The sequence below is a fragment of the Salmo trutta genome, chromosome 17, assembly GCF_901001165.1.
Source record: "Salmo trutta chromosome 17, fSalTru1.1, whole genome shotgun sequence".
Taxonomy (NCBI): Eukaryota; Metazoa; Chordata; class Actinopteri; order Salmoniformes; family Salmonidae; genus Salmo; species Salmo trutta.
In genome coordinates, this window is record NC_042973.1 from 24,712,268 (window position 1) to 24,737,518 (window position 25,251).

Here is a 25,251-nt window from a genome sequence, read left to right on the forward strand (position 1 = left end):
GCATTTTTTAGATAGAAGCCGACTGCATTTGTTTATTAGGCTACTGTGCAGTCTGACAAGTAAACATAGCCTACAGTACATACTCTAATAAACATGGTAATGTCATGATGCTAGCCCTTTCAGTGAATTGGCTAGCAGAGATGTGCGGCTCCCCCCTCTCCTGTTAGGAGGGGGGCAGTTTTACAACTTAACCCCCACATCATACATTCCGTAAAGAGACTCTCCCTGGCCATGCAGTATGGAGAGATAGAGTTTCACAGTAGAACAAAGGAACTCCCGCCAAATTCTACTACATCCCCGAATTTGAGAATTGAACAATGCTCATATTTTGGAGAATGTGTAAACGGTCGGTGGAGAAGCCAGATACGACCCGGTCCATTTTGATTCATGTTTGTGACCTCATGAAAGACAATACAGCCACATTACCCTAACTCTGTTTATACAGGTGCCTCATGAGGTTTGCATCTAATTCTTGTATGAAATGAATGAGTAAAGATGAAACTATGTAATGTGAACTTTTAAAATTAGAAAATCATCTTCCCTGTAACGTTTAACTAAGTCAGTAGCCACGCCCAAGTGAATAGGCATTGGTTGGAAATTATGAACCAACCCCTTTTCTACATTTTTATAAAAGCCCCCATGACCCAAAGTCACCTAAGTTCCAAATAACGGGAGAACCTTTTAAAAAGGGCAAATTCTAATTTCAACCCTACAGGCCAGGAAACGTGAGAGCTTGTGCTACACGTGAAATGGTATGAACTCTGAACTATTGATCACTCAAGGAGAAGTGAGTCCTAGGTGACAGCCTAGCAGACTGCAGCTGGAAAGGTAGCAAATCTAGTACAAGAACACTGATCGATGTAGACGAATCTCCAGATTAAGACGAACCTCTCAGACCACGTGATCACACGACGACCCGGAAGATTCCACAAAAGGACAGGACAAACCAGAGCCTCACATAACCAGCTTCATGTAAATACAATGCATTGCTTTTCCGAATGAGCGATCATTAGTGGCATATGTATTTATGTGAGAATAGCTTCCCAGGTCCGATAAAGACCAATGTTCCTTAGCCTTCCTTCCAAAACCCTGTTTCTTCTCTGAATCTATCGTGTTATAACCAAACTGTTTTTGCTTAGCTCACTGGGGAATCTTCCCTGTCATTGTAAGTAACCAATATCTACTGATTGGTTGTTTATGCTGACTGTGCCTTTAAACAGTTTGGAAAATTTCAGAAAATTATGTCATGGCTTTAGAAGCTTTTGACAGGCTAATTGACATCATTTGAGTCAATTGGAGTTGCACCTGTGGATGTATTTCAAGGCCTACCTTCAAACTCAGTGCCTCTTTGCTTGACATCATGGGACAATCAAAAGCTCTTAGTTAAATTGAATGAGACATCGATATCCAATCAGTTGAGATTGGCTGGATATCATAAGTAACCACTTGTAATAAAAGTGATACACGTTGGGTGTCACATAAATAATTAGAAGGGGACAAAAATGGGCGATTCTTCACCCCCAGGGGTCACTGATAGCAGAAAGCTGAAATCAAACGAAAGTACAGAGGGCGGAACTTCCGTCGCCCAAGATGGAGGAATTTCAACGTGACACAGGAAAAACAAAATGGCTGCTCTCCCTTTGTTAGCTTTAGCATCTCGTGCAAGCTAATCCTACTTTGTACACTTTCAAGCATAACATAGGATCCCCTTAAACAAGGGAACGGTTTTACTAGTAATCATCTTACATTCAAACCTTTTTGTCATTCTTCTTTGTTAGCACTAAATTACCGGAACTAGCGGTCATTTTAGAAAAAAGATGCGCCTGTGGCCTACCCACGCTGTCTAAGTGCGGTAGACGGAAAGATAATACTCCTAATTAGCGGGGGATTTATGCCCTCGCTCTGGAATTTAATACTGACCGAATCACTCGCTCCTAAAATGCAAGTGACAGAAATAGTACATGTTCGGCCTAATGGAATATATCTGGAATTTAACAACTCATGACTACTCTGACTATGTCAGCGAAACAAGACGGAGGAAACCTCCTTGTATTGTTCAAATGGCAACACACACGTCAACAAGTCCTGTCTACAACCCCCATGTTGTATAACATAATCTGGGTGCATAATGCAATCTGCTTTTCAATTTTATATAGACTGAATCAAAATAAATGCCTCATTCTATCTTCGATTCCTCACACGGGGGCTCCATATGTCGTTGCGTTTGCTGTCATTAAATGTGAAGACTGTTATATTATCAAATCAATCCTCTATGTGTAATTATTCCTTATGTGATTAAATTAATCATGTAACTTTAATTAATTAGGAAGTCAGGGCACCACGAGAAAATGTTTATCGAGTCTCTATTTCCCGAATTAACTCTTCAGATATTTTCATATCTTATCAATTACAGTCTTCTATTAATGTAGAATCTCATTCCTGAATGTCACAAACCCTTGTATATCTGCACGAATCCTAGCATCGTAAATCATGAATCAGTGATATACAAATTGGCTTAATTATTTATTTACTAACTAATCAATCACAGAATTACATAAACACACACACAATAGGTCATACATTGGTTACTAACATGATACCAAGAAAAAGTGGACGAAACCGATATGACGGCTTGGTAGACAAAGGAAAGGGGTAGGGACAGCTCAAGAGCGGGAAACTTAGAGTGGACCCACAGTAATACATTTCATAACTACACTCATGTAAATGCTAATACTTTGAACATGAACAGCCGCTCATTAGAAAATAAATAGCAATTTACCTATTTACGAGTGTATGCCTTTGTTGTCCCTCTGTGATCGCCGGTCCGTCTGCTGGATAGATTGTCGACAGAAAGTCTCTGGTTTGTCCACCAGAGATCAAAGTCTTCCGTAGTTGTAGGTTGTTATAATGGAAATGACAGAGTACCATTCGGAAATGTTCTTAGAATCAGATGCGTTTACCAGACAAAAAGTATTTAAACAGCTGCAACCTGAATAATTGGTCTTTAGTTTGTAGATTTCTTCACCATTTCAGCGTTGGGATGATCTCCACGTTCTCTGGTCTTGTCCTTTTGTAGAGTTGTAGTTTAAACCATTTTGCAACATCCGGCTCACGCCTTAGTCTGCTTGGTCTATAGAGCGATAGCCATTCCAATGTGGGGACCTCGTCCCTGTGTTCTCTTGACTAGATTGAAATTGCCACCATTTCAACATGTAGTGACAGCTCCATGTTTTCTGATCTCAATGGTTGATTATTCAGGTCACAGCTAAAACCACTTCACACACCGGCAGTAACCCGGCATGTTTGGTCTAATGTAAATTTAGTCGGAAGTGGCTTTTATACTGGAGTAGAAAAGGGGGCGTTCCATGATGCGGATGTAAATGTCTGTGCTCACGGGGGCATGGCCATTGACTGATCATAAGTTACTATGAAAAACAATTCTCATTTAGAAGACTAACATCACATAACATCTTTTCAAAAGTAGTTTCATATTTAATCACATACGTTCCCCCACATTTGGATGTGACCCTGACAACTGGGTAATATATTCATTAAGAGATAAAATTATTTTGTCCTACCATCTTTAGTTACATCAGAAATGATTAACCAATTCGACAGGATTGTTCTTTAAATACCCACGGGCAATTCCAACTGGTTGGAATACAGAAATATTGTTACATTATTCAACCTTTTGAGGTTACCGTACTGCAAAGTCCTTCTCTGTTGTAACAAAGGGATTCTCAACTTTCACTTTGGCAGAGTGGTGAAAGGAGTTTCGGTATTTACGACTGTCATAAAACAGCCAACTTCCCGCTCTCCCGCTCTACGAGAGAGAGTGCGCTGTGGAGCGGACCCACTGTAACCTGATCCTTCAGATCTTCACAGGAGAGTCATGACAAGAGCGTTGCCCCTAAACTGTGAGGAGAGCACAAAGTGATTGGAGGGTGCACTGCTCATCCTGCAGGTGGTTTCTGAAAGTAATGAAATATTTGTATGAATCCATTGAGTCTAGGGAGGGTTTCCTCCAAGGAATCCTTATCTTTTCTTGTCCTCCGAGAGGGAGGTTATCAGAAAACCCACTAGATTGTAGCTTGGGCTAACCATAATTGGGACATTGATAGTAGGGCCTTTGTTTTACCATGCCATTAGAATCCTATTGTTATAGCACATTAATACATATTGCTTTCTGGACAATACAGTCAATTCATTACTGATGAGGCTTCGTCTTGCTTTGACACCTGAGGATGAGAAGGACGGAGAGGATACTGTCTCTGATGAATTAAGTCAAAAGTTTAGAAAGTTACAGAGGCATGAATATCATACCCACCAAAAAATGCTAACCTCCCCTGTTACTGGTAATGTTGAGAGGTTAGCATGTTTTGGGGGCATGATCTTTGTGAATCTGTAACTTCCTCACTCATAGTTATTCACAATTTATTAATGATTATCCGTAACCATGGTAGCAGTGTTCAGAAACGTATTCTATTTTTATTTACAATAAAAGTGACTCCAAAATGACACAATACATTATTTACCATTCATTTCTAGTGGGCACAACGTAATCTGAAACACAACCAAAAACAAACTGCATGAAGCTTGATGATGTCACTGTGTTCTAAGAATATGGGACCAAATACTAAACTTTTGACTAAATGTAATGCACTATGTGAAGTTGTCCAAATACTTATAACACCTATCAGGAAACATCAATGAAAGTTTAATACCAACATTAGTTATTATGTTGAGCTTTGAAGTCTGCCTGTTTAGAACAGCCTCTCTACTGCACAATAAACACCATGAAGTACAAAGACACACACTTATGCAAAAAGCACTTAGTTGTGAACAACGTAGAATGAGGATGTACACTCCCAGAAAGGGTTGGAGCAGCAGAATATGTGACTCGTTTCAGGAAACTAGACGTATGCCGTGCGTCACTACTTCACAGGAGAGGCATTTGAACGTAAACATTAAAAACATTTGATCAAAATGAGTTTTTTGGAAGAAATGCCTTCTGGAACATGTGAACTTTAATGTGCCTGAATAACAAACTTGTAAGCCAGCTGTAAATACAAATAATATTTTTTAATTACGAGCCTAGTTGGTTTAGCCACGGTAAAAGACAGTAATTCCCGGCAGCCATAATTGGCTGAGATAATGGATGGGCTGGACATGCCGAGAGATGAGTTCGGATTGGTCTCTCATGTAGCACACTTCTGTCTATAACAAAGGCTTGCTCAGTATGTGTAGGTAATCATTTTTAGTGGGGCTTTCTTGAAAGCTATCACGAATAACTGCAGAAGTGTTGCTCTCCACTTTCTGGAGGACCGAGTTTTTAAATCAGTGGAATGCCCGATGGAAGCAGAGTATGATAGCTAGTAACATTATGCGTTGGGATTATGGTTAGTTGTTTATGTAGATAGCTAGCTACATGTCTAAACAAAAGCCTCCACTATGCAAGATACGATTTCACTGTACCAGTTACACTTTCTGTATCCAGCCAAATTAGAATATAACATTTGACCAACGAGACAGTGCCCAAGTAAAAAATTCTCAGGTAAAATGCCCTGCATTTATTTCATGACACTCACAACCTTAAGCCTTTTTCTTTAATTAGCTTGCCATTAACTTGTAAATAATGTAGTGTATGATGTACCATTTTTTAGTTCTGAGTCTCTACTTTTATCCAATGTAAAATAAACTATTTCAAATTTTGCTACATAAGACCGAATCAAGCCGGTCGGTCACATGTGTTAGAGAATGTGAACATAGTAAGTCAACGTGGACTCAGGGTTAGACGTAACATAGTAAAGTTAAATCCGGGATACTCCAATTAATATGATATGTCACGTTTCATATGATATGTATTGATTTTTGGATGTCCATCATTCATGTCGTATGATATGTTACAAATTACAATTCGTGTTATATGTTACAAATTACAATTCATGCAATATGTTATGAATTTGCAAAATGTGTGATATGTTAAGAATTCCAATTTGTTGTTGCTAACGTCAGCTAGGTGGCTAACGTTAGCTAGGTTAGCGTTAGGGGTTATAGATTAGAGTTAAGGTTAAGAGTTAGGTTAAAGGGTTAAGGTTAGGGTTAGGGTTATTGGAAGGGTTAGCTAACATCTAGTAAGTAGGTACAAAGTTTCTAATTAGCTAAAATTGTCTGTAATGAAATTGGAAATGCTACCTTTGGGTTGCTAGACATTCGCGTTATACTCCCACCCCTCCAGCCCATCTTACTTCGTCTTACGTAACCATACCAACCATAACATAACATAACATACTTCTTTGAGTGTCCCGGATTTACATTTACTATGTTACGTCTAGTCTATGAGATCAGGCTGAGTAAATGAGCTGGGACAGGAGGATTCACCATGCAATAAATCATCAGACAGGGCATGCTAATATAAGCATGTCTGTTGCACACTACACTAAGCCTTTAATGACCATGGCTTCTCTTACTGGGGAGAAAACAACATAGATCAGGGCTGTGACCTACTAGATAACCAGCTCTGGAGCCAATAGAGCATGGACTCCTAATAAAAGTCAGACTACTGAAGCCACTCACATGCTCATTATATGATTCCCAAGTACTGTATTGGTAGCATCAAAACTGCATCATAAGTTAACTGAAGACTCGGTAGATTAGAATACTGTAAACGGATGGGAACATGAATAATTCAGTAATGACTATGGCGCTGACATACAGTATATTTCCAGTGGTGGTAGACATACAGAAGCTTTTATTTAAGGAACTGGAGTCCTTCCTACTTAAGGCTCAGAGATTAGTGAGTCATAATGCTGGCCAGCCTTGTGTTGTGTGAGTCTGACCATGCAATGTATTGAAGATTAACATTCATTTTGATTGGCACTTGGCTCTCTGTTTGCTTATGTTTTATACTCTGGGCAGTCTGTGTGACATTTACATTAGGAAATCATTGAGTGAATGATGAACAGAATATTTCCTCCAGATCAACGCCTTTCTACTCTTCTGATCGCACCACTTATCTCACATCCATTCAGCTCTCACACAATTGGATAAACATTCAGTATGACCACATACATCAACAGACTTTAAACACACACCCACGTGTTGCCATTTGGAATGTGGATGTGTATGTGGTTATTTGTGTGTGTGGGTTTGCATGTGTGAAGATATGTAGGTGTGTGTGTGTGTGTGTTGTGTTCTGCGAGTGTGTAGAAGCAGGGGGTGGTGTTTTGAGAGAGGCCAGACAGCCACCTCAGTGCGAGAGAACACATTGATAACCAGCCACCCGGTGTGGATCAAGCGCAGCATAAAAAAACAACCAGTCCACCGTGTGGGTCCACCGCAGCGGAAAATTGTGTCCACCAAAGCGTGCAGGGTGGGGAGAGGAAATGACAGCCAAGACATGAAATCCTAATGAAAATCAAATCCAGTCTGGTGGCTCCAGAGACAAATCTAGACTGCTCACTGAAACTCCCCACAGATAGGAGTGGTGAAAACCAGATAATGGCATGTGGTTGAAGGTAAATGTATAACGAATGTGCATATGTGTGATTGAATGTATATGTGTGTGTGTGTGTGTGTGTGTGTGTGTGTGTGTGTGTGTGTGTGTGTGTGTGTCTCCGCGTCTGTGAATTTCTGTGTGCTGTCTACTGTGCATTGGGCGGGAAGGAGTGTTAAGTGAAGAGTCAGCCTGTATCATTAAAATGTTACTGAAATACCTTTTCCTCCCTCTTCCATGTCTCCCGCACAGCCTAAGCACACAGCATCTAGAGCGGAGCGCAGGCAGATGCTCCAGCAGTCTCACCGGACCGACCTGCCTCACCTCACCTAGCAGCTTCAGAGCAACGGTCAGAGCAGAGCCTCAGAGCAGAGCCTCAGAGCAGAGCCTCAGAGCAGAGCCTCAGAGCAGAGCCTGGGCTACTGCAGTTTAATTAAAGACCCCCTCACCTTAGAGAGGCACATATAGGACAGCAGGATAATTACTGCCTGGCTTCACCCAGGATAGACACACAGCCTACAAGAACAGGAAATTAACCAAACTGCCAAACTTCTGCTCATTTCTTCCAACGATGCCGGTTGTTTCACAGCTAGTTTCCCAAGGACTTGTGTCATTTTGAGAAGTATTTGTTTTTTACAGGCTGTGGTTAGAAATATTACCAGATGTCCTTGTTTCCTTAATTCCTCTCAGAACTCATTGGAGGAGAATGGATGGACCCTGGATCCTCTCCTCCAATGCAATTTGAAAGGAACTGCAGAACAATGGATGGAAGAAGCAAGGATTTCACAGCAAGTAACGATTACAGAAACAGTCTGTGTATTGTCGGTGACTAGGTCAAATTGATGCTCTACTCAGAGGAGCTCTGACTTTTGTACATCCTGTGTATCCCCTGGGACATGCTGGTAGCTCCACAGAGAGCGACAGCAGTGGGTCCCATGCTGGCTCCAGTGACAGACAGGGGGTTGATGGAAGTGCCTTACTCAACACATGACAGAGCTGTAATCAGACAGGTCTAAATCTTCTCAACACTCGCCCATCCATCTCCCTCCCTGTAGAACAATAGCTTGTAGTCCCCCCAAAAGTAGCTACGCAAGCTCGCTTAATGACTAACACACTTTGAGATTTCTTTAACTTCTTTGGGAAAGGGGGGCAGTATTGAGTAGCTTGGATGAATGAGGTGCCCAGAGTAAACTGCCTGCTACTCAGGCCCAAAAGCTAGAATATGCATCTAATTAGTAGATTTGGATGGAAAACACTCTGAAGTTTCTAAAACTGTTTGAATGATGTCTGTGAGTATAACAGAACTCATATGGCAGGCAAAAACCTGAGATAAATCCAGCCCGGAAGTGGGAAATCTGGTTCTTGTAGTCTTTTCAAGTCATTGCCTATCTAACACACAGTGACTTAGGGTTCATTTTGCACCTCCTAAGGCGTCCACTAGATGTCAACAGTCTTTAGAACCTAGTTTCAGGCTTTTGCAGTGAACAGAGAGCAAACAAGAAGGCCGGGAAGTTGGTGACTCAGAAAATGACATGAGTTTTGTGGCGCGCATGCACGTGATGAGGTATCTGTGTTCCAAAATGATTTTCAAGACATTGGAATCGTCCGGTTGGAATATTATTGAAGTTTTATGTTAAAAAGGCCCTAAAGATTGATGCTATACAACGTTTGACATGTTTCACCGAACATAAATATAACTTTTTTTTAAAACTTTTCGTCGTGAAATTTTGGGCGCGCTTCCTACATTTGGAGTAGCTTACTGAACGCGCAAACAACAACGAGGTATTTGGACATAAATTATGGACTTTATCGAACAAAACAACATTTATTGTGGACCTGGGATTCCTGGAAGTGCCTTCTGATGATCATCAAAGGTAAGTGAATATTTATAATGCTATTTATGATTTTAGATGACTCCAAAATGGCGAGTATCTGTATTGCCTGGTGTATGTTTCTGAGCGCCATACTCAGATTATTGCAAAGTGTGCTTTCCCCGTGAAGCTTTTTTGAAATCTGTCACAGCGGGTTGCATAAAAGAGATGGTTATCTATAATTCTTTGAATAACAGTTTAATATTTTATCAACGTTTATGATGAGTATTTTTGTAAATTGTTGTGCTTATTCACCGACAGTATTGGAGTCAAAATATTTTTTGAACATCACGCGCCAATGTAAAATGCTGTTTTTGGATATAAATATGAACTTTATCGAACAAAACATACATGTATTGTCTAACATTGAGTCCTAGGAGTGTCATCTGATGAAGATCGTCAAAGGTTAGTGCTAATTTTAGCTGAATTTCTGTTATTTGTGACCCCTCTCCTGTTTGGAAAATGGCTGTGTGGTTTTTCTTGTGTTGTACCTAGCGTCCCACTTGCCCAAGAGAGGTTAACACAGTGTCCAAAGAAGGGCCAGATGTATACAGAATGGTGTCGTCTGCATAGAGGTGGATCAGAGACGCACCAGCAGCAAGAGCGACATCATTGATATATACAGAGAAGAGAGTCGGCCCAAGAATTGAACCCTGTGGCACCCCCATAGAGACTGCCAGAGGCCCGGACAACAGGCCCTCAGATTTGACACACTGAACTCTGTCGGAGGAGTAGTTGGTGAGCCAGTCGAGGAAATCATTTCAGAAACCAATGATGGATGTGATGCTATACATCAAACACTGTATGGGTTACAAAAAAAAGTACATGGTGGATGATGACTATGGAATGGAAAAGGAAATTGGCAATATAATCCTGTCTATTTCGCCATAATTTCAGACTGCATTATACAGTGAAATGCCTCCACTCAGTCACGATATACAACCAATCCCTTAAAAAAGGACAATAATTGCATCTAAAGGAATTCAATTGAACTCCCAGCCCCATGTCAAAGACTAAAGCTCTGGCCGTGTCCTATACCCATACTTGCTAAATAGTAAGCCGTTTGAGTATGCGAAAAAAATATAGTCTAATAGTATGTGAAGTTTTGTAAATCGAGTATGCCAGGATGTTATACTAATTTTGGCTTTTCATCTAGTAGAATTTGCTGCAGCCTTTCTGAAATTTCACAGCCACAATGCATTGGAAGATGGAGGCTGTGAGTTTTGATAGCTAGATCTCTTCAAGTAAACAACTTGGAAGATGGCGAATAGTGAAGCTTCTGCAGAGGTGTTCAAATCTAAGTAATTTTTGTTCTGCTTAAAATGACCCTGACTATTTCATTGTTACGTTACATCTTTGAAAACAGATCTGCAGCCTACTGCCTGCCGTGTCTTCAGCTAGCTATGTGCTTTAGAAGGACTAGAAGTTATAACTGTTCAAACAGTAACGTTAGCTACAGGGTTAATTGCTTGCTGTTGAGAGATTTTTCATTTAATAATAGCCTAGTTAGCTAGCTAGCTACTTGTTGTAAATACTTGTGTTCAAACTTTTCCAGGGTCTGATGACAATACCAGGCATGTAACTTTTTTGGGATGGGGGCAGCATTCGGAATTTTGGATGAAAAGCGTGCCCAAAGTAAACTGCCTGCTACTCAGGTCCAGAAGCTAGGATATGCATATAATTGGTAGATTTGGATAGAAAACACTCTAAAGTTTCGAAAACTGTTATTATAATGTCTGTGAGTATAACAGAACTGATATGGCAGGCGAAAACCTGAGGAAAATCCATCCAGGAAATGCTATTATTTTGAAATGGCTGTTTTCCATTGAAAGCCTATCCACCATACAAAGACTTATGACCCAGTCCAGATTCTCAGAATATTGAAAAATGTGTTTTCGCCGAAAAGCTATTTAAAAATCTGACACAGCGATTGCATAAAGGAGTTCTGTTTCTATAATTCTTAAAATAATTTATGTATTTTGTCAACGTTTATGATGAGTATTTTTGTAAATTCACCGGAAGTTTTTGGTGGGAATACATGTTCTGAACATCACACGCCAATGTAAAAAGCTGTTTTTGGATATAAATATGAACTTGATTGAACAAAACATACATGTATTGTATAACATAATGTCCTAGGAGTGTCATCTGATGAAGATCATCAAAGGTTAGTGCTTCATTTAGCTGTGTTTTGGGTTTTATTGACATATATGCTTGCTTGGAAAATGGCTGTGTGATTATTTTGGTCTATGTACTCTCCTAACATAATCTAATGTTTTGCTTTCGCTGTAAAGCCTTTTTGAAATCAGACAATGTGGTTAGATTAACGAGAGTCTTATCTTTAAAATGGTGTAAAATAGTTGATTGTTTGAGAAAATTTAATTGTGGTATTTTAGTCGTTTTTGTATTTCGCGCCATGCGATTCCATTGGCTGTTGGCTAGGGGTCCTGCTGGCGGAACGGCAACAGGATAAAGTTTCTCTTTTCTCTGTCAGCAACAACACTTTACCATCTTGTTCCTATGCTTCACCCGACACATTAATGTAAGTGTGAAGATATACAGTGCCTTCAGAAAGTATTCACACCCCTGGACTTATTCCACATTTTGTTGTGTTAGAGCCTGATTTCAAAATGGATTCAATTGTTGTTTTTTTATCACCCATTTACACACAATACGGCATCATGACAAAGTGAAACAAGTTTTAGAAAGTTTAGCAAAATTATTGAAAATGAAATACAGAAATATCTCATTTACATAAGTATTCACACCCTTGAGTCAATACATGTTAGAATCACCTTTGGCAGTGATTACAGCTGTGAGTCTTTCTGGGTAAGTCTCTGAGAGCTTTACACACCCAGATTGTACAAACAAATATTGTTGATCGTTGCTAGACAGCCTTTTTCAAGTCTTGCCATAGATTTTCAAGCCAATATAAGTCAAAACTGTAACTAGCCCACTCAGGAACTTTCTATGTCGTCTTGGTAAGCAACTCCAGTGTATATTTGGCCTTGTGTTTTAGGTTACTGATCTAGTCCTTGCTGATGACAAGCTTATGCATAACATGATGCAGCCACCACTATGCTTGAAAATATGAAGAATGATGCTCAGTAATGTGTTGTGTTGGATTTGCCACAAACATAACACTTTGTATTCAGGACATAAAGTTAATTTCTTTGCCATATTTTTTGCACCCTCACTTTAGTGTCTTATTTCAAACAGGATGCATGTTTTGGAATGTTTTTATTCTGTACAGGCTCATTTCTTTTCACTCTGTCATTTAGGTTGGTATTGTGGAGTAACTAGAATGTTGTTGATCCATCCTAAGTTTTCTCCTATCACAGCCAATAAACTCTGCAACTGTTTTAAAGTCACCATTGACCTCATGGAGAAATCCCTGAGCGGTGTCCTTCCTATCCAGCAATTGAGATATGAAGAACACCTGTAACTTTGTAGTGACTGGGTGTATTGATACACCATTCAACATGTAATTAATAACTTCACCATGCTCAAAAAGATATGTAATGTCTACTTTTTTTTATCTACCAATCAGTGTCCAACTTTTCGTGGCATTGGAAAACATCCCTGGTCTTTGTTGTTGAATCTGTACTTGAAATTCACTGTTCGACTGAGTGACATTACAGATAATTGTATGTGTGGGGTACAGAGATGAGGTAGTCATTCAAAAATCATGAAAGACTATTATTGCACACAGAGTGAGTCCATGCAACTTATTATGTGAGTTGTTAAGCAAAGGGGTTGAATACTTATCACAGGGGCGCAACTTTGGTTTTAGAAGTGGGGGGGACATAACATTAATTTATTTTTTTATGTATCCAGTCGGACCAACACTCCAAACAGACTACCCGACCACTCACTGGGGTCTGCAATTTCAGAATGTGGGGGGGACATGCCCCATCCCCAGTGAAGCTGCGCCCCTGACTTATTGACATTTAAGCTTTTCATTTATTATTAAATTGTTAACATTTCTAAAAACATAATTCCTCATTGACATTATGGGGTATTGTGTGTAGTCCAGTGACACAACATTTTAATTTAATTCATTTTAAGTTCAGGCTGAAAAACAACAACATTTTGAAGAAGTAAAGGGGTATGAATACTTTCTGAAGGTACTGTACATTTTAGAAATGTGAAACTATTCCGGAGAAATGTACTGCAATTGGCATGTGTCACGATTGTCTAGGACTAGTGGAGATGTGAAATCAGGAGCAGGAGACAGAGGGCCGGAGCAACTGAGTTTTAATAATAAATAAAAAATGCAATAGCCGTTGGGCACAGGGCGCGTGGCGAAGTCCGCCAGGAGAAAACACTTTTCACAAAACAAATAAGCGCACTGGAAAACAAACAGCGCGCGGGGCGCAGCCCGGCAATATAATGTCTTCTTAATCGGATATAATTACAACTGTCCTGAGTGAACAAATGAACAATCCCGCACGAGAACCCCAACTGAAAATACACACTAAATAACCCCCCACTAATGACAAACACAAAACAGGTGCGGGATAGACAGACAAAACCAAAAGACACAGAAACAACGATCGGTGGCAGCTAATAGGCCGGCGACGACGACCGGCGAGCGCCGCCCGACCGAGGAGGGGCGCCACCTTCGTTAGATACTGTGACAGCATGCTATTTTTTACAGTCCTTTACATGTAGTACATGTATGTTTGATGCTGAAAGCTATCCTTTTCCATATTTTTCAGGAGTTGAAAGCTCCCTGCACCGAAGTCAGCACGGAGGGAGGGGAGGCCACAACCGCATACTGGAAGTGGTATGCGGTGATGGATGAGATGCTGCAGGGTATGCCACTCCATCACCCCACCGGTCATCATCTCCTCCTCTCCCTCCCAGAAGGGTCCAGATGTGGTGGCGGGAGAAGGATGTGACTGCCAGGGAGGCACGCCTTTTGGCTATTTTAGAGGCCATGATTAAGAAGTATTTTTATGTATTTTATTTATAGCTATTCAGTTATTCATTTTCTACTGTTTTTGGTGAAATCCTTTTTTAAACTCAAAGTGGATTTCTGTTTTCATTAAAAAGTGTTTATTGTTTGTAATAAAAACATATATTTCATACCGGTACATCTACTGTTGTGTTTTACTTTCAACATTTCAACATTAAAAAACGCACTCGCACATTTGAGCATCTTGTTGTAGGTGCATGGTAACAATTAGATAAGTTGAAAGAAAAAAGAAACCTGCATACTGCTTTTCCTAGTATTACTTTTACTGAATCTTGAGTGGCAGGCCTTCATTAGAGCTTTTTGCTCAACTAAACTAAATAAACCATCTTTGGTATAATAATTGATTACATTTCAATAGAGCTTTTCATCATCTCAAAACACATCAAAGCAAAAAACGAACAAGCAATACATAATGTGTAGCCTAGCTATAGTTGGCTAGGTCAACCAATAGAGGCCAAGTCTGAGTCCATGCATCCTCCAAAGATGGAGAAGAACAGTTCATGGGGCATGGAAGGTGGTGGAAGGAGGAAGGTGGTCAGGGATATGGTTGATGAAGATGAAGTCTGGTGACGATCTCCCCAAATACAGGTGTGCCAAGCTTGTAGCGTCATACCCAAGAAGACTCAAGGCTGTAATCGCTGCCTAAAATGCTTCAACAAAGTACTGAGTAAAGGGTCTGAATACTTATGTAAATGTGATATTTCATTTTTTTCAAAAAAAAAAATTCATCTTTGTCATTATGGGGTATTGTGTGTAGATTGATGAGGAAACAAATTCATTTAATCAATTTCAGAATAAGGCTGTAAGGTAACAAAATGTGGAAAAAGGGAAGGGGTCTAAATACTGTCCAAATGCACTGTATATCGGTCCGCTGATACAGCACTAAAGCCCCAGTGGATGTATTTTTTTATACATGTTATTTGTTTTAATTTTTTCAGGGGCTGGTGCAGTACCCTACTTTCCGGGGATATGGTAGTAGGCAAGCCAGATTTCGGACACGGCCACTGGCTCCCTCATTCCACCACATGCTCACATCAAAAGCAAAAAAGTGGAAAGCTACTCCAATTGCCTGCAAGTGGCCTCCTCGGTCATCAATATAGTGCTTTGTGTACGCTACTTCCTAGTCCTCTGACAGCAACTCACTTCTTCTAACGGCCAAGTTCACACGTTTAATCTCCAATCTGCTGTAGGATATCTGGCCCCATGTCGCCATCTAGGAGACCAGGGGAGGTACGGCGGATGTCAGGGTGAATGCAGGCTGTGATTGATTCCCTCTCCCACAGATGTGACATTCTGTTCCGACCATCTGATATGGATCAAAAGGAATGAAAGGCAACAGGCGGACCAGCGAGCAGAGCGAGGGGGAAGAGCTTGAGACAGAGGTGAAACAAGTCCAACGCTCTCTGGCCTCTCATGTCTCCACTGGTTACCACCCTCTCTCGGAGCTGGAAGGGTGGCAGGGAAAGGGCATAATGGGCTACTTTCAGAACAAGCATTCCCTTTGGCTTGTAACGAGACTGTTGTAATGCTCAGCCACATTGAAATGACAGATTCATCCCATCAGAGACACACTGGACAGAATCAATAAAATCACAGGCACAAGGGCAGAGAGATAGAGGAAGTGAAGAGGTGAGTATGTAAAATGTTAGCTCACGTGAAAGTTCAGCAATCAGCTGGTGTGTCTCACAGTGACACACACAAAGTGACACAGTGACACACACAGTGACACACACAAACAGCACTCATCATAAATCAACACTCACACCTCCCCATCCAGAGGGGAGAGCATCTCCTTCTTAAGCACCAAAGTCATCACCATCACCCCATTAGTATTTCACAACCATTTTACTTCAGCAGGTATAGTGCACTATAAGCAGCTCTACATCATGTATCCTCACTCTCTTGTGTCAGCTGGCTGGTCGGGCTGGCTCCCACAGGGCCTGCTGAAGAGATGTTGCCTTCTCAAGGTTCAGCAGCACTCACATTCCATCCATCCCTCTCTCTCTCGATCTCTCTCACCCCCCCCCCCCCCCCCCAATACCTCACTACATACTGATAGATCATTACCAGCTCCTATATTTAAAAAAAATATATATATAACCTTTATTTAACTAGGCAAGTCAGTTAAGAACAAATTCTTATTTACAATGACGGCCAACAAAAAGGCAAAAGGTCTCCTGTGGGGACGGGGGCCTGGGATTAAAAAAGTAAATACATATAAACACACATCACAACAAGAGAGACAGAACACTACATAAAGAGAGACCTAAGACAACAACATAACAGCAAAACATGACAACACAGCACGGTAGCAACACAAGATGACAACAACATGGTAGCAACACAACATGGTAGCAGCACAAAAACATGGTACAAACATTATTGGGCAAAGTCAACAGCACAAAGGTCAAGAAGGTGGAGACAACAATACATCATACAAAGCAGCCACAACTGCCAATATGAGTGTCCATGATTGAGTCTTTGAATGAAGAGATTGAGCTAAAACTGTCCAGTTTGAGTGTTTGTTGCAGCTATAGTCTCAGCTTCACAGACACACACAGCAGTTCTTACTTATACAACGGGATGGAATCATCACAGACGACACTGGAACACAGACTTATAATGAGCACCAACTCTGTCATTAATTCACTCTCCATATACACAAATACAACTTAAAGTCACAATGCTTGTTTGTGTGCATCTCGGACAGGGATGTGTTCTGTCTGTGTTGTTGGTGAACTTGAATGGGAGACAGGAAAAACAGAGAGTGTGAGTTGTGACAACTCATCAATATGTGTTTAACTGTGAGAGAATGACGGACCAGAGCAGAGAGCGAATAGAGAGAGAGAAGAGAGATATAGAAAGAAAGAAAGAAAGAGGGAACCAGTGATTGTCTGAGGCTGACCATACTACACCACCAGACAATCACCGGTTCCCTCTTTCTTTCTTTCTGGCTGCCTGGCTGTTTCTGTTTGTACGGAGGATTTGGGAGTCCCGGGCTTTGCAGCTCTTCCCCAGCAATTACCTGCCTGACAGAAGGATGATCTGAGCAAACAAACGAAGAGATGGAGACGTTGCGGAAACAGGACGACGGCAATTGCACTGCCATCTCCTCTCCTCCTGCACGACACGCTGTTATATTGTGTGTGTGTGTGTGTGTGTGTGTGTGTGTGTGTGTGTGTGTGTGTGTGTGTGTGTGTGTGTGATTGCGCGTGTGTGTGCTCATAACATAAAGACATCCAAACACTGCCGGTTAGTCCACAAGTTTCTCATTCTCTCTCTACACTACAGTACCACAGGCACACAAATAAGCCATTATTTCATTTTCCCAAGACAGTAGCCTTTTCAGTTGGCACATTTAATGAATTTATATCCATTGGCATTTTGTATAATTAGGCTACAGCGGGCTGATATCAAACCTGGCTCTCTCTGTTTACTCTAATTATCAGTTTCTTGCCTGGGAAAATGGTCCCCTCCTACCTATTGCTTCTCTCCCTCTCCATCCCCATGAGAGTTCAATTGCTTTGCTCCAGGCAGAGAAAATATGGATGGTTAACTTTCCCCACAAGGTCAAACCCTCCCTGAACAGAGTTAAGACTTGAGTTGACCTTACAGTTCATTAAAGTGAACCGCTAAACCACAGTCATCAAGGGAGAGAGCACTGGAGATCTGCTCGCTCCCTGCTTTGCTTAGTCTTACAGAAATGTGTGTGTGTGTCTGTGTGTGCATGTGTTTTCGTCAGCAGCATCATTTACAGGAAGCTTTTACTCCAGTATGGATGCCGTCAATACCAGCTACAACCAAATACATTTTTAAGAGCACTCTAACATCACAGGGTTGGCTATCTGCTTTGATATCTTCCCTTCATTAAGCCACTGGAGAGCAAGACTTTCAACTCCTCCAACAACCCTCCACCAGCTAATATCTCCCAAGGTACTCAACAGTACTAGACAAGCAGCTCATCATAACATGTAGGAGGATACTGGGGTCAAGCCACCTGACCTGTGTGTTTATGGCCCAGGGCTGAGTATCGAGAAGCAGCACTCCATAATGACATGATAACAGGCTGTTTTTATGCTCATCTGTAACTCAGTCTCACACACAGCGGCGGGGGTGAGAGATACACATCAGGTACATCTAGCACAGCTCAGAGCTGACATTGGGTGGAGCGCTGCACCCCTCACAAAGCGGAGAAAGAGAAAGAGAAGGAAGAGAGAGAGAGCAAGAGTGAGAGAGTGTGTTTCAGATAGCCATCAGCACTAATGACTGGCTTCCATCATTACTGTCATCATTACTGGCCCTGCGTTGGGCTTATTGTGCTCCTTCACCAGACATAATTATCATTAATTCAGGATCTTTAAAATACAAAGCTTCTCAAAACACCAAACACAGAATGTTAGGAGGGATGTGGTCTAGTCTAATCTGTATCCAAATCTTCTCCAAAACGTTAAGGTTCAATGAAAAAGTAAGCTAAAGGGTCAAGTGAGGGCATGGCTGGGGATTGTGTGTGGGCGAGGGACAGGTGTGTTTTTACTTTTTGGCTTAGCTAAGCTTGATAAGATCACAATAACAGAAATATTTTCAACCTTTTGTTTTCTAAATGTGTGAGTTCGTATCTTGAATTTTGGCAGTGTGTTTGTGTGTGTATCAAATCAACAACAAAAAATGTCACATGTGCCGAATACAACAGGTGTAGTAAACCTTACAGTGAAATGCTTACTTACAAGCACTTAACCAACAATACAGTTAAGAAAAATAAGTGTTAAGAAAGTAATTACTAAAATAAAGTGAAGTAAAAAATGAATAAATAATTAATAATAATAATAATTGAAGAGCAACAATAAAATAACAGCAGCGAGGCGATATACAGGGGGTACCGGTACAGAGTCAATGTGCGGGGGCACTGGTTAGTCGAGGTAATTGAGGTAATATGTACACTACCGTTCAAAAGTTTGAGGTCACTTAGAAATGTCCTTGTTTTTGAAAGAAAAGCTAATTGTTTGTCCATTAAAATAACATCAAATTGATCAGAAATACAGTGTAGACATTGTTAATGTTGTAAATGACTATTGTAGCTGGAAACATGCAGACTTTTTTGGAATATCTACACAGGGGTACAGAGGCCCATTATCAGCAACCATCACTCCTGTGTTCCAATGGCACGTTGTGTTAGCTAATCCAAGTTTATCATTTTATAAGGCTAATTGATCATTAGAAAACCCTTTTGCAATTATGTTAGCACAGCTGAAAACGGTTGTGCTGATTAAAGAAGCAATAAGACTGTCCTTCTTTAGACTAGTTGAGTATCTGGAGCATCAGCATTTGTGGGTTCGATTACAGGCTCAAAATGGCCAAAAACAAAGACTTTCTTCTGAAACTCGTCAGTCTATTCTTGTTCTGAGAAATGAAGGCTATTCCATGCGAGAAATTGCCAAAAACTAAAGATCTCGTACAACGCTGTGTACTACTCCCTTCACAGAACAGCGCAAACTGGCTCTAACCAGAACAGAAAGAGGAGTGGGAGGCCCCGGTGCACAACTGAGCAAGAGGACAAGTACATTAGAGTGTCTAGTTCGAGAAAAAGACGCCTCACAAGTCCTCAACTGGCAGCTTCATTAAATAGTACCTGCAAAACACCAGTCTCAATGTCAACAGTGAAGAGGTGACTGTAACGTCTGCTTCCAACTCACACCCTCAAACACATAGATCCCCTGAAAGTAAAATGAATTTAAGTTTCCCTGCATTAAATTTCCTGACCATTAGGAGCACGACCTCATGATAAGCATTTTCTTGTTTGTTTGTGGTTGTATACAGCTCGTTGAGTGCAGTCTTAGTGCCAGCATCGGTTTGTGGTGGTAAATAGACAGCTACGAAAAATATAGATGAAAACTCTCTTGGTAAATAATGCAGTCTACAGCTTATCATGAGATACTCTACCTCAGGCGAGCAAAACCTTAAGACTTCCTTAATATTAGATTATTAACAGATTTCCATGAACTTTGTGTGTGTGTGTGTGTGTGTGTGTGCGTGCGTGTGAATGAACTGGCCAAGGGCAGTGGAGTGTGTGTAGTCCCCATCCCTGCACCTGTTTCTGCAGTAATAAATGGAGTTGACATGCAGCCATGGCTGTGTCCCTTTCTTTTTCCTGGATCAGTGGAGTGAGCTGCAGACAGGGGAGAGGAGGGTCACTGAGATGGGCACACCTCCTGTCTCTCTGTAATCAGGCACCAAGGTAAAGCGTACTCTCCCATTCCCCCCTGAATGGCCACTTTAACATTCACCTGGACACTATGACCATAAAGGACCATGCCAACACTCCGTCACACTCACACTTCAGGCCAGCTTAGAGGGGACTTTAACACTCTGTTGACCACCAGCTCCATAAACGTCCAGAGCAACAAATGTATCTGCTGTCACAGGTGTACCACTTTCTTTACCTTTATTTTTCCATTTTCATTCAAACCCACCTGCACTGTGCTGAGCCTTTTGGAAATACTTAGACAAGTGCATGAAATAGAATAGGAAAAAAGAAGACTCCAGTTATCCTCGATCACTTCATAGAAAGAGATAGAGAAATAGAATGGAGGAGAGAGAGTCAGAGAGAGAGAAAGAGAGGGGGGAGAAAGAGAGACAGAAAGATAGAGAAATATGGGCACCTGCACCTCCTGGTTGTGCTGTGCTGTACTTATTCTGAATCATCGTTGAGGCTCTCGACTGCTTAGCGTTTCATTTCTAATACAGGGATTTATGGTGAGAGGGAATACACCATCAGCTTATTCTGGAGGCAAACTTGGCGCCCTGCCTGAGCTATAAGATAAATAAGAAACGTGGATGTTGTGTTGTCCTGGCGTTTGGTAAGCGTTGCTGTAGCGTCAGAGGAGAGTCGGAGGGCGACCTGATTCCCTTGACGAAGCGGGCCAACAGAGCCAGACAACTCTGGCGGTAAAAGTATGGGACACAGTCTCACCAGAAATAATGATTTTTTTTTATTTCTCCTTAGTTTACATGTCGCAGCCAGCAGCCTATTAACTCTATTTTCAATCTAACAATTTATGTTTGTGTCCCCCAGTTTAGTCAGACAATTGCAGTATCAGTGGAAAGAGAACTGTGTACATGTTGCAGCAGTATCGAGACTATGTTACTAACCTGAGAATGCTGATGATGTCATACTCTTAGCAAAAGGTGTGTAACAAACATCTTGTCTCATCACACACTAATAGCCATGTAATCTATCAACAGCAATGCATATGGAAAGTAAAGCTCCCTATCGTGATGGGTAAAATTCAGAGGAAAAGCTAGTCATTAATTCGGCACCTGCCTCTGCTTGAACCTCGCCCTTTGACGGAGAGAGAAATAAGAATGCGCAGCATCTGGAAATTCGTGGGAAGGCGCGCACCTTCAATGCAGTTGTTCTCCCACAAGTCAAGTTTACTATGAATCCAGTTTAAAACAATACCACTGAAGGAGAGAGGAGATTCAGCAACACTTGGAGGACAATGGAATTAAACGTTTTTTTAAAAAGCTTCTTGCTAAATGTAGAACCAACGCATTTTGGCTTTCAACAGTTTTTTTTCCAACACATTCCATTAACAGCAACTGTTGAGTGCACACCTTTGTAAAATGTCACCATGTTTCTATTTTATAAAATCAACTGATTCGCGATGACAAGATGTAGCCTAGGCTATGCTTCATATTTTATTTAAATTGCGACTTAATTTTCCAATGATGAGCAACGGTTGGCCAACTACTTTGCTGTGTCACTATTCAGCCATATTGCCCTTTACCGCTTTAAATAGAGTAAAATGTGACTGAGGGAGGCAGCTGCTCCAAGTTATCAGTCACTCCAAATTAATGCCAGATAAGATCGGCAGCGAGCTATCAAAGCAAGTATAGCCTACATAAGAGGCTGTGTCAAAGGGAAACGGGGAGGGAAAATATCTGAAATAAAATGCTTCTAAATTGCATTCCTATCTTCCAACACCACCCTTGTTTTTGAAGTTAGACGCTGACTGTTTCAGTGATGCTCTGGGAGATCAGTAAGAGCTGACTGCCTTGAGAATCCTCCCCTCAACGTTCGTTCACCCACATGAACACAGAGCCAAAGAAACGTTCAACTGGGTATCTGAGCGGAATATAGATGTGGCTGTTGACAAGAGTTCGTCCGTGATTTGCACATAGCTCCACACTTTACCCTGTTCCGCCCATTGGACGCCTATGTGAACGGCATCCGTAAAAAGACTGATTGACCACTGCAGATTAATGTCAAACTCGACACTCTCCCCAAGACGACCAGGTGCCGCAAATGCAACATGTAACACATCATCGACTGTCTCCTAATCATATCTTTCGTGGTATTCAGTTATTAAATCACTGTATGTGTACTGTTCTGAAATTATTAGGCTATATTGGCTTCATTTAGTTTCTCTTTAATTGTATGTTTCATTCAATCTATACAGACAATCATTAAATATCGTAGGCTATAGCCTATGCAATGCAAATAATCATTACCCCTTTGCGGTTCATTAAGTGTGGCATGTTAAAGTTCAGAATATAAATCATTGATAAAGATCATAATATAAATCATAGATGAACAACTGCGGGAGAGCGCTATGCAATGCCACATAAAATGTTCCTGCTTACCTGTGGGATAAGGAACGCAATGAGGATGCCGATGCTAATCTCCATGGTCTCAATTCTCTGGGAATAAAATTCAAAACAAGGTACAGGATTGACCAGCTCTGCTCATAATTCCAGAGTCGAACTGCCAGTGCGAGAGTAAAAGAGGTTGCCGCGAGCTGCCAACTTCCCAAATAGAACTGCAGCCTGTAAGCATTGGATAGAGGCGCGGAGTCCACAACCAATAGATTTATAGGGGGATTTTTTATATCCACCGGCGTCTGTATGAATCAGAAAAATTATAGGGTTCGAATTTTATTATATACAGACAAATGGCATGGACTGACTCACATTCATATGTGTTTGAATATTATATTATATATAATTAGTCAGAAATACATTTTGGATGTAGGCAAACAAATTATTGATCTGTAAATGAAGGGTAATATGTCTGCATATCAGATGAGAAGATGTATGCCTTAATGCAAGATCTGTCATTTAAAATGAAAGAGCGAGAGAACATAGCCTATATCACATAGCCCAATAAAATGAACATAAAATGTGTTGACACATGCAATGTTTCATGAGACTTCATTCTTGAAGAAGCACTGGCAGAACCGTACACCTTTCTCTTTTTCTCATCTCACTATTCTTCATTTGGAAATATGTGGGAGTTTGACAGCCCTTCAGAAGTGGCATTTTATTCCCTCAGTCTGCGTGCCTCGAGCCTCGGGGCATGTTTTTTTGCCGAGGACGAGAGACGTGACCGTTGCAGGGAAGTTTGCGTTTGGGTGGAAAATATAGCCTCTAAACGCTATTCGCCGGGAGCCCCTGAGAAACTGATGCTTGCTGTGACCTCACTTTGGTAAATCGACCACATTTTAGTTCAGAAAAATATTGCTTGTTATGAACACAGAACGTGTTTGTTATGGCTAGGGTAGAAAATAATAATGCTATTTGATGGGTCATATAGATTGGAGAGAGAGAGAGAGAGGACTTGTTTAAAGACTTGACCATTTTAATTGTTATTCAGAATGATCCAGTGGCTTGCCTAAATCATACTGATGCATCCATACTGATGCATGACACTTCTGGCATATTGTGCCTAAGAACGTTATATAACATGGAATATGAATTGAATGGCTGATTTGTTAATACCTGCTTTAACAAAAAGCTATATTGAGATTACGTGCAACTCTTTAGGTGGTACTGCATGACGGCCATGGGTTTGGTTTGAGGAGAGGAAAAAATCCACACCCCTCAGTGAAGGTTACCTTGTGAATACAAAACATTTCCATTTAGGACCAAAGCTCAGGTGTCTTATATGGCTGCCCATCTCTCCTTCTTAGGTGGCAAAGCTGTCATGAAGTTAATCTTCATGCAAAGTACCCTTCAGATTTCTAATGTCAGACAAATCACTCTGGAGAGGGATGACACTGGGGGATGTTCCTGAAGAGAGAGATGAGATGAACTTTGAACCAAGAGAGAATTAAAAAAACTCAGAGCCCCACAGAGACGTGCGTTCACAAGGATGCATATTATGACGATGAAGGATTTGTGCAAATATCCATTGTGAGTAGGGAAGGAAAAAGGTCATGCCACCCAACAAGATAGGGTCCTTGTATTCCTTCTGCTCAGGAAGCAGTCACATTTCTTTACTCTTCTCTCGGATGTGAAAAATGAGGCTGGGAATAGTTGTGACGTTCAGAGGAATTGCTTTCCGAGACAATGTTGCACAATTTTTGCGCCATATTTACTTATCAAAAGAATAGGAGGGGAAACGGCACATCAACACTGATGGCTCTGTTTCAGGTCCAGAAGTTCTGGTTATCAAATTCCATAAATGAGGTGAAATAGGAAGTATGGTAATAATTCATGAAATATGACTTAATGGTGGATCAGAAGTGAAATGTCAAAGAGAACAACATTTCTGGTGACACATTCTTAAAATGCCATTGATATTTTAGACGTTGAAAATTGAAAATGTTTTGTTAAATGTTAAGACTTCAGTCTGAATTTCATGCTTGAGAGTCTACAAATCAAAAGTGGAACCTCTGCATACTGAAAAGGCATTCGGGGCTTTACTAAATCAACTTGACAGGCTTTACAGATTTGGCCTTCATTAGGCTACTACATGCATCAGTCACTTATTCATTGATTTCTAATGTTGAATAAGAGACTGTAATATTCTAATAGTCAAATGAACTAATATTCTACTATTCTACTTAACTAAATTAATGACTGCAAATCAGGTACATTTCTTCTGTTTTGATGACAAGATTGTCCTT

The 25,251-nt window shown here is 40.9% G+C and overlaps 1 protein-coding gene across 3 annotated transcripts in view; it reads right to left on the bottom strand.

Moving 5' to 3' along the window:
* LOC115151918 (cadherin-13) overlaps positions 1-23,162 on the bottom strand; it is a 684,830-nt gene extending 661,668 nt beyond the window's left edge. For all 3 annotated transcript variants that reach the window (XM_029696266.1, XM_029696265.1, XM_029696267.1), the window contains exon 1: positions 22,988-23,162. In XM_029696266.1, the coding sequence (XP_029552126.1) occupies positions 22,988-23,032 (45 nt within the window). In that variant the 5' untranslated portion in view covers positions 23,033-23,162. The remainder of the gene's footprint in view (positions 1-22,987) is intronic.
* Positions 23,163-25,251: the final 2,089 nt, after the last annotated feature.